We start from the raw sequence: 12,747 nt of genomic DNA on the forward strand, positions 1-12,747 counted from the left end.
AAAAATGCCGTTGTTTCTATGTCTAATGACAGCTACAGTATATCACAATCAATAGTTCTTTGGCTTAGCCTGAGAAAAATGATTGGTCGGTAATTGTTTTCGGGCTTTTGGTTTTACAGTGCAGTTTACACAATTAAAGTTTTAGCAAGAGTTGCATTACAATTATTGGTCATTTTAGTTTTGTTTATAGGAAGCAGGGTTATATCAGGAAAGGAAACAATGATGTGACCATTAGTTATTGCTAATTAGCCATTTTAATAACCTAGAATTCCTACGTTTATCACATTTTGGAAGGTTTACTTTTTTAACTGACAGTAACTGCGTCATTTGTAAATATTTAAAATAACTGTTGCATATGCAGCAAAATTATAGAGTTACTATTAGTGTTACCTTGTATTTGCAGGGTGTTTAACGTTTAGTCATCCTTTGAGTCCTGCCGTATATTCTCTTAATAATCAGCCATCATGTCTGATTGCCTCTTAAAGATAAATCAGCCCCTCTAAACTGCTTTCACGAACGGTGAAATTCAGATACATTAGCACTGGAAATTGCAAATAAAGTTTTTTTAAATGTGAAGGTCAAACAATTGGGCAGTGACATTGATGATTTTCCTAGTAAAGACAACTATTATCACTCCGGTAATGCATTAAATGCCCTCTTGTGAGTGAAGACAAGAATGGGTTTCCATGTAAAATGCACATTATGATGGGATATTTAATGCGTAGGAAAGTTCAACGCACCGAGGGCTAGGCATTTAGACAGAATGTAGCGGGAAGAGATCTTACCTCATTAATCTCCGTTACATTGTCATGAGAGACATGCTAATACAAACAAGTCAATTAAGAGTTTTGCGTTTAGTAAGATAGTTTAAAATCCATTTATTGCTCTAACAGTTTCTGCATTAAAGTTTTCTAAAGATCAATCAAGTAAGCAGATTATCGTGTTAACTTCTTTTTAAAGTTATTTACATCCCAATGGGTGTTAAAACCGCTTTTATATCTTACACAATATAAAAACCAACTCTAAGAGTTAGGTTTGGTTTATAATTGTAGCAAACAGTTTAGGCATTCCTGCAGAACAAAAGAGGCAGACATTTAAGAACTAGAATGAAATAATTCCAAATTTTAGTTCTTTACAAAAGAGTTCAGCTTTATTGGCAAAATGTATTTGACAAATTAAAGTCACCTATTTAGATAAGCTTACACATGGAACTTTATGCACTTTTATTACCACATACAGGTAGAAACACTAAACAGATCACCTTAATAAAGTTAGCTCCATACATAGCTGATTGAGTTCAACTCCAATAAACATTTTTTAAAAATTAAATTTTACAAATTAAATATTGAACATCTTAAACTGACAAATATTAGAAGAAGACAGTTTAAAACAACTTATCTACAGCTTGTTTATCACCTATTTCAAAGAAAAAATCTTGTTACAGTCTTCTATTACCCCTAGACAAGCATTTATCTTTAACTGGTGAGCTTAGAAACTTAAAACTTGTCACCAGTTCATGCTAGTTGAACATTACTTCTACACATAGAACAATGAAAAATCATTTGAAAGGAACAGCATCCTTGTCGAATGATGTGGGGACTGACTTGTTCATTCTATAAGTTACTGTCATAAAATAATGACAACTTCCATTAAAGTTTTTTGGGAATAGGAGTGTATAAGGGTACCCGAGACAAGCTATCTCTAGGCAAGAAAATAAATGAATATTACTTGTCTTGCAGTTGTAATCACTGAGCTGAGGTCATAGGACAAGGGCAGCCTTCAATATCTACCATAGGGATGTTCTCTGTATGTCCCTCTTGACCGTGGGATCGGTGCTTTCAGACTCGGTCGGGAAGCCACCCATTCTTCTTTACCTTGCAAACAGAAAGGCAAATGCAAGTCCGAGTTGAAGGAACGAACATACAATGGAAGAGCATCATTTCCTGAACAAAATCTCTTTAAGAGCTAGTGGGTCAGATCTACATCTTCTGGGAAGAAGGGGAGCAAGTATTTCATCATCGTGGAGAATTGGACCTTCCGATTAATAAAGCCAATACAACAGACTGTTTAATGTTGAGTGCTACAAAAAGTGTGGCGTTCTAGCTCAGCGGTTAGTACAACGCTATTACAGCCTCAGCTGTAAGATTGGGGCTAAATTCCTGCTGCTGTCTGAAAGGAGTTTGTTTGTTCTCCTTGTGACTGTGCGCGTTTCCTCCCACATTGCAAGGATGTAGGTTAGGGTTAGTGAGTTGTGGGCAAGCATCGCCCAGCAAAATCCTCACTGATTTGATGCAAGTGACGCATTTCACTGTCCGTTTCGAGGTACACGTGACAAATAAAGAAAATCTTTAAAAACACACCCAATGTATCTGGAGCATCTGTAACTTCTGTGTTGGTTTAAAAAAATTGCTGCACATCCACTGAACTGGCCACAAAACTACTGTAAATAGCTGTCAATCGCATTTCTATTCTGGGTCTCTAAAAATTGTGCTGGATACTTTGCACGCACACCAAAAGCTTTACAGCATAACTTTCTTTGTTAGCACTTACTGAGGAAGTCTCTGCTGTATCCCAAAGGAACAACTGTTCTGCAAAGCTTCAGCTATTTTAGATCTGCTGCTTACCACAACTCCCTCAAAACATTTTTAGCTACATTGATAATCTGGTTAGAACTCAAACGATATTAAGGGATGCACAGAGTCACAGAGCACAGCAGCTCAGTAACAGGTCCTTCAGCTCAGCTGGTGGCTTTATGCCGAGTCCTGTCTACCTCCACCTTGACCATAACCCTCCATACCTCTTCCATCAGCTTTTCTTAAATGGCACAATGGAATCCACATCTGCTGGCAGCTCATCCCACACTTGCACCACCCTCTGAGTGAAGAAGATCCCCCTCCAATTCCTCTTAAATATTTCACCTTTCACCTTAAATGCATGACCCCCTAGCTCTAGTTTCAGATAAACTGAGGGGAAAAAGCCTGGATGCATTCACCGTATAATTGAGTACACCTCATTGAGATCTCCCCCCACTCTCCTATGCTCCAGGGAATAAAGTACTAACCTGTAGGAGCAAACAGAAAGGGATCGTTAATGTACATAAAAGCTTTGAAATATCACTGAAAATGTGCTCCAGACTATTAAGGTGGACTGTAGGAGCAAACTAAAAGGCCACATGGAGTTGGCGTTCAAAATAAGTGGTCAACTTATTAAAAACTGGCACGCACCAGTCGAAGCCGATCTACCTGAGCATGAATTCGATACAGCTTTGACATTCTCAGTTGATGATATTACCAGTAAAACTACATTTTGATAACAGAACGGTGGCTACAGGAAGACTTAATTAATTACAGACTAGGCCCTGATTACAGAATAAAATGAAATCCATTTTTCTGTTAGAACAATGGGTCCATGCTATTAACATAATCAGTGAAATTCCTGAAATTTGGGTGTCGTTGCTGCTGCATTCCATGTCTCTACCTTTGTCTGTGGTTCTCTGTTACCGCAGTAACACAATCCACGTCCCTATTTGCTAATTATTGGCCCTCACTAATCTTTCCAAATTGAACACTTTCCTATAACTCAGGTCTTTCAGTCCAGGCAGCCTCCATTTACATTTTCTCGGTATTCTTTTAAACTTTTTGATACCTTTCCTGTAGGTTGGTGACCAGAATGGCACACGTTACTCTAATGTACTTTAATCTGAAAACTACTTGAAAGCAAATATTTTCCAAAATGTTGTTTGATCAACCTGATCATGAAATCAAAAGATTTGCCATTAGAACACAGCACCTAGAACACTCCAGCACAGTACCAGCCCATCGGCCCACAATGTTACGCCAACCTTATAACCTAATTATTGTATAACCCTATAACCAATAAGCAAAGCAGTTTGTAGAAAGAAATTTAAACACAAGAGATTCTGCAGTTGCTGGAAATCCTGAGCAACATACAAAATGTTGGAGACAATGGCGAATGATACTTCTCTGGATTGGCACTTTGTACATGGGTCACCAACTATTCCAGGAGCTTAAACCTTACTCCACAATCCTGGTGATTTTGTGGAACTGACAGAACTCAGAAAGGAACAACATACTTTAGGGGGATGGGCAGTGAGGTGGAGCACAGCTTGCTGGGGTAGGATGGACAGAGGAAGCTAAAGCGAACAGGAAGACAAGGGAGAAGAGGTGAGGGAAGGAAAAGCAGGAAAGGAGGGAAAGGAGATGTTGGCGCAGTAGCACTGCGGTTAATGCAACGCGTTACAGCACTGGCTGTAAGATTACAGCCGCTGTCTATACGTCCTCCCCGTGACTGTGAGGGTTTCCTCCACTTGCTTCAGTTTCCTCCCACATTCCAAAGATACACGGGTTAGGATATGAAGTTTTGGGCATGCTACATTGGCGCTGGAAACAGCGAAACTTGCGGGTTGGCCCCAGCACAATCCTCACGGATTTGATGCAAACAACACATTTCACTGCACGTTTTGATGTACTTGTGATAAATAAAACTAATCTTATGGATTGGGAGAGAAAGGGGGGAATGGATTGGGGGAGGGGAGAACAGGAGAGGGATAGGAGAGGAAGTAGAATGGGAGATGGGCAGAGAGGAGGTTGAGAACAGGAGAAGAGGCAGAGAAAAGAGGGGATAGAAAAGAAGGGGAAGAAGAGGAAATGGAGACAGGACAATAGGAAGCATAAACAAAAGGAATGGGGTAAGTTGACATTTCAATCCTGATGAAGGATGTTGGCCCAAAACATCCATAGATGCTGCCTGACATGCTGAGTTCTTTCAGTATTTTGTGTGTTGCTGTGAATGGGAGAGGAGCTTAGAATGAACAGGAAAAATCCATGTCTCTGACCGTTACAGCCTTTGTCTGTGCTCGCAATCCATCTCCCTTTTCTCTCTATTTCTCTACCTCCTTCTCCCCCTTTCCCTATGCCCCCATCCCTCCCTCCTCTCTGGCTCTCACAATTACAAGATGCAATAAAACTTGAATTTCCTGGATTTACTTAAAGGCCATTTGAACAAAATGCAAATTGACCAAGAGTCTAGAATTAGTTCACAGCATTGATATTTTGATTTTGAATAAAACGAGGGTTTGTTAATCATTTGTGTTTCATGTGGGAGCTGCTGAGAACAAACTGTAAGGTCACCTTAAACTTGGTCTCACACTGTTAATGAGATATTCACATATGGAATTGTGAAGTGTGTTTGGGAATGGATCTAGAAATTAGTTCTAGGTTTAAAAGGTGCCTGCGCGTAAGACCATAAGACAATGAAGCATAATCAGGCCATTCAGCCCACTGAGTCTGCACTGCATTCCATCATGGCTGATTTATTATCCCTCTCATCCCCATTCTCCTGCCTTCTCCCTGTAATCTTTGATACCCCTAATAATCAAGAATCTATCAAATTTTGCTTTAAATATATCCAATGGCTTGGCCTCCACAGCTGTCTGTGGCAATGAATTCCAGAGATTCACCATCCTCTGGCTAAAGAAATTTCTCCTCATCTCTGTTCTAAAGGGACATTCTTCCACTCTGAGGCTGTGCTCTCTGGTCCTAGAGCCCCCCTCTATAACCATAACCCTTTCAATATTCAATAGGTTTCAATGTCCGGTAACCCATATAATTGCGGATACAAGGGGGTCTTTTAAGAGCCTCTTAGATAGGTACATGAAGCTTAGAAAAATAGAGGGTTATGTGTGTAACGCCCTGGGAAAGGTTTCACTGTTAATTTAATGGTTGTTCTGTAGCAGCAGTGTTTGGGTTATGACTAGAGATAACGGGGGCTTTGGAACATTCTGACGTCCAATGAAGGGAGTGTTTTTTTTCTGGTTGTGTGCCTGAGAGCGAGTTGTTCAATTTCTGCCTACATCTTTTGGCTAGAGAGGCAGCTAAATTGTTTGTGGTGCAGAGGGGCCATTCAGGCTGCTGAGGTGGATCAGTTAAGAATGGACCAGATAGCAAAGGGCGCCCAGTCCCAGGACCTGATCGCCTGGGGTCTCCAAACGTCTCATAGGATGCGCTCCCCCCCCCCCATCGTTTGTTGAGCTGATCGGAGAAATACGAGAGGAGAATGCGTCGGAGGCATGGGAGGCCTCCATCAGCAGATTACAGTCCTCTGTAGTGGTCCCCTGCGGTGAAGTGACCATGGATAGCCTGCCCCAGGGAGTGGTAGAGGGGATTGTGACAGAGTTGAGAACTGGGATGTCCCAGTTGTAATCAACAGCACAGATTGGAGTTGAGGAACTGGATCCTATACCGGGTCATGTCACCTCTGGACCGACCTCGGCACTCCCAGCTGGTTCTGCCTGAGAAGTATCGGAGGATGGTGTTGAAGTCACTTTATGATGATTCTGGACATTTGGGGGTTGAAAACACCTATGGATTACTCAAAGATCGGTTTTACTGGCCTCGAGTGAAGCTCGAGGAATATCGCAAGTCATGCATTCGATGCATACGGAGGAAGACGCTGCTTATGAGGGCAGCTGCCTTGTCTCACTTGCAGAGTGCGGGGCCCCTGGACCTGGTGTGTATGGATTTCCTGTCAATACAGCCAGATGCCAGCAACATGGCAAATGTCCTAGTCATCACAGATCACCATACCAGATACGCACAGGCTTTCCCTACCAAGGACCAAAAGGGGGTCCATGGTGGCCAAAGTGTAATGGGAGAAGTACTTAATTTATTATGGCCTCCCCAGGGGAATAAATAGTGATTAGGGACAGGATTTCGAGAGTAGGCTCATCCATGAGTTACTGAGCATGCTCAGAGTCGAGAAGTCAAGGACTACGCCTTATCACACACAGAGTGATCCCCAGCTCAAGAGGTTTAATCGGACCTTGCTAGACATGCTCCAAACCTTGGAGATCAGCAAGAAGAGCAGGTGGAATCAACATATTGGACATCTGGTCCATTGCTACAACTGTACACGAAATGAAGCTAGCAGGTACTCGCCATATTATCTGATGTTTGGGCATGAGGCGAGGTTGCCCAACGACCTTGGTTTTGGTACTGACGAAGACGACCTACCACCAAACACTCATCTGAAGTATGAGTCTGATGTGAGAAGGGAGCTGAAAAAGGCTTATGAATTAGCTGTGGTGACAGCTGCCAAGTAGAATCAAGGAAATAAGTGGAGGAATGGCCAGAAGGTGAGGTTCTCCCAACTCCTGCCAGGAGACTGAGTGCTCATAAGGAATTTGGGGCTACCTGGGAAACACAAGTTGGCTGACTACTGGGCGACTACGCCCTATGTGGTGGAGAGTCAGATGCCAAATGTATGAGTTTTCTGGGTGAAACCAGAGGATGGGAATGGGCCTGTCAAGATTCTCCATCAGAACCACCTTCTGCCTCTGGGACAAGAGGTGCAGGTGGATCCAGAGCCCGACCTGGAGCCTACACCTAGTGAGAGGACTCTGTGGTGATGCTGGGCGACTGAAGGACCAAAAGCAGGTGAGATTAGACTGGCCCCTGCCTCTGAGTGGGGTACTGATTCAGAGGATGAGGAAATGGGGGTCTGGTATATGCTGCCTTTTGGTAACTCCCCACTGATTGAAGAAGAGATTCCCAACCCTTCTCCTGTTGAGTCAGATGAAATCAGGGGGGCTATCTGTGGACAGCTGGGGGTTCAGCGGGACCCTGCAAGGGGCGAAGTGGGACTCGGCCAAGGGGTAGAGGGATCTGAGTTGCAGGAAGGAACGAGTAATAAACCGGGGAAGGCCTCACCAAGTATCCCCAGTAGTGTTGCAACATGAAGAAGTAGTTGAGGGGTTACGGAGGTCTCAAAGAATCAGAAGACCACTGGATAAGCTGGCCTTTATAGCACCAGGGGAACATAGGGTGGCTCCTACCGCTTTGGGGAGCTATGTCACTGCCTTTTACACCTGGGTTGAACTTTGTGGTTTGCGGGAAGGGTTGGCAAATTATTTCAAAGTCATGAGGACATGATTAAATTTGGTGGGGGGGGGGAAGAGTGTAACCCCCTGGGAAAAGAGTCCCTGTTAATGTAACGGTTGTTCTGTAGCAGTGGTGTTTGGGTTATGACTGGAGATAACGGGGGCTTTGGAACATGCGCACTCCAATGAGGGGAGTGTTTTTCTTTCTTGTGTGCCCGAGAGCGAGGGATTTGTGGGTTTTTTGTTCGGCGGAAGATGGAGAGAGAAGATGCTGGAATGGAGAGGTCGTAGGCTCCAGGACGGAGTGGACTTGGAGTGGGGCCGGGAGTCGACGACACTCGGAGGAAATCGATGGAGAACTAACAGTAATTGACAAAAATCACAGAAGAAAACATTAGTGCATGCAACCAAAAGCTTGTGAAGATGTGAAGGAAAAGCAAGAGAAGCTGATCCAGTCCCTCAGAAAGCCTGCGCCCATTTCCAACTCTACTCGCTGTACCCCTTCATACCTTTGCTTGTTCAGGATCTATTCTTAGCTGCATTTAAAGACTCTGCTCCCAGTGAGGCAGAGAGTTCCAACACTCCAAAAGAGAAAAAAAATAATGTTTCTTCATCTCTGCCTTGAGTACACAGCAGCTTATTTTTAAACGGTGACTTTGAGTTCTAGATTCTCCAACAAGAGGATATACTCCCTCCACGGCAAAACATACACAATGCAGGAGGAACTCAGTGGGTTAGGCAGCATCTATGGAGGGGAATAAACAGTCGAAGTTCGGGCCAAGGCCCTTCATCAGGACTTGATCTGCACATCTTGGTCATGGAGACTTTTTAAAGAGGAGCCTTAAAGGAGGAGGAAAAGATAGAGAGGTGGAGGTGGTCTGGGATGGGAACTTCAGAGCTTGGTGCCTTGGCTGATGAAGGCATAGAGCATCAATGTGTAGGATCAGTGATGGCTGCGCTACCCTGATTCCCAAACCACAGCAGTATGGCACTTTTTCAAGGTTTTATAACAAAGTCAAAGTAAATTTATTATCACAGTACATATACACTTAGTGGCCACTTTATTAAGTACACCTGTACACTTGCTTGTTAATGCAAATATCTAATCAGCCAATCACGTGGTAGAATCACAATGCAAAAAAAGCATGGAGACATGGTCAAGAGGTTCAGTTATTGATCAGACCAAACATCAGAGTGGGGAAGAAATGTGATCCAAGTGACTTTGACCGTGGAATGGTTGTTGGTGCCAGGTAGGGTGGCTGATCTGCTGGGATTTTCATGCAGTATTCTCTAGGATTTACAAAGGATGATACGGAAAGCAAAATAAAAACCTTGTTAATGAGAGAGGTCAGAGGAGAATGTCCAGACTGGTTCAAGCTGACAAGAAGGAGACAGTAACTCAAATAACCATGTGTTACAACAGTGGTGTGCAGAACAGTATCGCTGAATGCACCACACATTTGACCTTGAAGTGAATGGGTTTGGAACATAAGATGCTGCCTGTGTACAACACTCCTTCGGTCGACATCTTCTGGACAGATCATGAAACCATATATTTTACTTTTATCTATTTTACATTTTTTTTTGTCTTGGATGTGAGTCCGGAACTGTTGGGAGCCTGTGATTTGCTGTTTGGAGATCGTTTGGGTGTACCCGTGCTCTGCAGTCTCTGAGAGGATTCAGGGAGACAGAGGCAGTGGCAGCATGCGTGAACCTCATGGTGGGCAAGCTGCAGGACGGGGTGTGAGCCGACGTTCGACTCCATTTCACCGACTAAAGTTTCCATTGTTCGCCAATTAAAGCAACAAAGGAGATTGAAACATCGAGGCAAATGTGGAAGTTGCAGGCTGCCTACCTTTTGATCGCAGGGGATCGTTCTGCTACTAGAGAGGGGAGAGCTTGCCACTGTGCTCGGAGAATATTATCTAGGTCTTTTGTGTTTTGGATATGGATTTGAACTATAGACTGTTTTTCAGTTTTATAGTTTTTTATAGTCTGTGTCTTTTGTCTGATCTTTCTTGTTTTTTGTATGGGGGAGGGGGATTTGGGGGTCGATGTGCCTGTTCGTTGTTCTGTGTGGGGAGGAAGGATTTGGGGTTTGATGATTGTGCTGCTTTTCTTTTCTTTCTTGGTTTTGTGGCTATCTGGAGAAGAAGAAATTCAGAGTTGTATACCTTCACAATAATAAATGAACCTTTGAACCTTTTACAGCAGCAGTAGACCATGAGCATACACTCAGGAGGTACCTGATAAAGTGGGCAATGAGTGATGTCACCATATACTACTCTGAGATTTCTTTTCTTGCAGGCAGTTACCAGAAAATAAAAGAATAGAATTTATGAAAAATTATACATAAAGACTGAAGACTAACAATCCACGTGGACATGAAGACATATTGTACAATTAAAAAAAAAATAGCATTGAGGAAATGAGTTGCAGAGTCCTTGAAAGTGAGCCTGTAGGTTGTGGGATCAGTTCAGAGTTTAGGTGAGTGAAGTTATCCACACTGGTTCAGGAGCCTGATGGTTGCAGGGTAATAACTCTTCCTGAACCTGGTGATGTGGGACCTGCTGAAGGTGTGGTATAACTATAGAAGGTTAGAGCGAACGAGAGGCCAGAGGGTATGGAGAGATCTGTGAGAACTATAACCACACGTCTCAGACTGTTATATCAATTGTATTTACTTCTGTTGGCCTCATTGCTCAGTAACAGTAAAAAGGGTGAAGCTCATTTTTTGCTGGTGGATTAATAGCACTGGCCTACTTTTCCTGACCTGTGATCAAACTTTGTCAGAAAAATCCAGCTAGACTTCCACTATTTAAAGCGCTACAACCTATTGCATTACTGCAAATGAAGTTTATGGTGCCAACAATGGCTCAGTGATGGCACCATCGAAGAAGTCTGGGCCCAGCTGTTTTTAGAGACACGAGTCATGAATCCAGGCTGAATTGAGGGGGCAGTATCCTGGGAGACAGAGGGTGGGAGGAACGGTGGAGCTGCCTTCTTTTCAACAAGACATTACTCTGAGGCTAAGTCTGCTCCCTCAGATGAATGTAAAAGTTTACGTTATACTTTGGCAGAGTACAAGGTTAATGGCAGGGTTCTTGGCAGTATGAAGGTACATGGGGATCTTGAGGTCCATGCCCATAGATCTCTGAAAGATCCTGCGCAAGTTCATTAAGTGGTTAAGAAGGCACATGGAGCATTGTCCTTTGTTAGTTGGGGGATTGAGTTCAAAAGCCGTAGGGTAATGTTGCGGCTCTATAAAACCCAGGTTAGAACATACCTGGAATATTGTGGTAACACACACAAGATGCTGGAGGAACTCAGCAGGCCAGGCAGCATCTATGGAAAAGGTCACAGTCAATGCTTCGGGCCAAGGCCCTTCACCAGGACTCAGACTGTGAACATTGTGTTCATTTCTGGTTGTTTTGTTATAGGAAGGACGTGGAAACTTCACAGAGGGCACAGAGGCAATTTATCAGGATTCTGCCTGCATCAGACAGCATGTCTTTTGACGACAGTCTGAGAAGGCTAGGCTTTTCCCTTTGCAATGAAGGAGGATGAGATGTGACTTGATAGAGATGTACAAAATGATAAGAGGCATTGATTGAGTGGACAGCCAGAGACTTTTTCCTAGGATGGAAATGGCTAATGAGGGAGCACATTGTCAAAGTGATTGGAGGAAAGTATAGGAGTCAGAGGTAGATTTTTTTTTGCCAGAAATTGTGGTGTGGGTGTAGAACGTTATTTTTAAACAGTTCTAGATTCTCCAATGAGAGGATATACTCTCCACATCTTGATCACGGGGATCGTTTTAAGGAGGTAAAGACTGAATTGTGGATACATTAGAGACATTTAAGAGACTCAGATAGGCACATGGATGAAAAAAAAATAGAGGGCTATGTGGGAGGCAAGATTTAGACTGCTTTTAAGAGTTTTATTTCTTTATTTATTTGGTGATACAGCACTGAGTAGGCCATTCCAGCCCTTTGAGCCATGCTGTCCCAGCAACCCCCGACAAACCCAATTAACCCTAACCTAATGATAGGACAATTTATAATGATCTGAACAAACTCTGAGCTCTGGTATGTTCTGAGCTGTAATAGCACTGCGCCCACTGCTACGCCACTGTGGTGCCCCGAAGTAGGTTAAAAGGTCAGCACAACATTGTGGGCTGAAGGGTCTGTACTGTGCTGCACTGTTCTATGTTCTATCTTTGTCAAAATTCAACCCTCACAAACCTATCTCACAGCCACTTGGAAGAGTTTCAGGAAATCAGTTGCATTGATCGCATTTTCAAAGGCACTCAATTGGCTATAGGAAGCTTTGGGATCTCCCGAGATGCAGGAAGGAGCTCAGAAATCTAAGTCATTCACTGCATGCCTTCTATAAAGAGTGCGTGCATTTAAGCTGGGAGGTGAGAAGGTGCTCAGAACCTGTGTGTGGAACAAAGGTACCTGGGCGTACAAGTGCACAGTTCCACTGAAAGTAGCCACGCAACCAATTAGGGTGACTAAGAAGGCATTTAGCACACTGGACTTTCTTCAGTCTAGTTTTTGGGTTTAGGAGGAGGGACACGTTGCAGTTATACAGCATAAGTTATTGGTGAGACTGCATTGTGTACAGTTTTGATCACCCTATATAGGAAATGCATTGTTAAGCTGCAAAGGGTTCAGAAGAGATCTACGAGGGTGCTGCCTGGACTAGAGAGCCTGAGTTATCGGGAGAGATTGGCTATGCAGGATCTATATTCTCAGGTATACAGGAGAATGAGAGGCGATCTCATAGAAGTTTATAAATTCATGAAGGATATGGCTAGGTGGATGGTCGTAGTCCTTTCCCCAGGG

The 12,747-nt window shown here is 43.4% G+C and overlaps 1 protein-coding gene across 2 annotated transcripts in view; it reads right to left on the bottom strand.

Moving 5' to 3' along the window:
• Positions 1–12,747, bottom strand: part of khdrbs2 (KH domain containing, RNA binding, signal transduction associated 2) — a 521,774-nt gene that overhangs the window by 16,402 nt on the left and 492,625 nt on the right. For both annotated transcript variants that reach the window (XR_010016971.1, XM_063040191.1), the window contains exon 9: positions 1,791–1,874. Coding sequence is in view for 1 of the 2 variants with exons in the window: in XM_063040191.1 (XP_062896261.1) it covers positions 1,791–1,874 (84 nt within the window). In the remaining variant the exon portion in view is untranslated. The remainder of the gene's footprint in view (positions 1–1,790; positions 1,875–12,747) is intronic.

Source organism: Mobula hypostoma, chromosome 2, assembly GCF_963921235.1.
Source record: "Mobula hypostoma chromosome 2, sMobHyp1.1, whole genome shotgun sequence".
Classification (NCBI taxonomy): Eukaryota; Metazoa; Chordata; class Chondrichthyes; order Myliobatiformes; family Myliobatidae; genus Mobula; species Mobula hypostoma.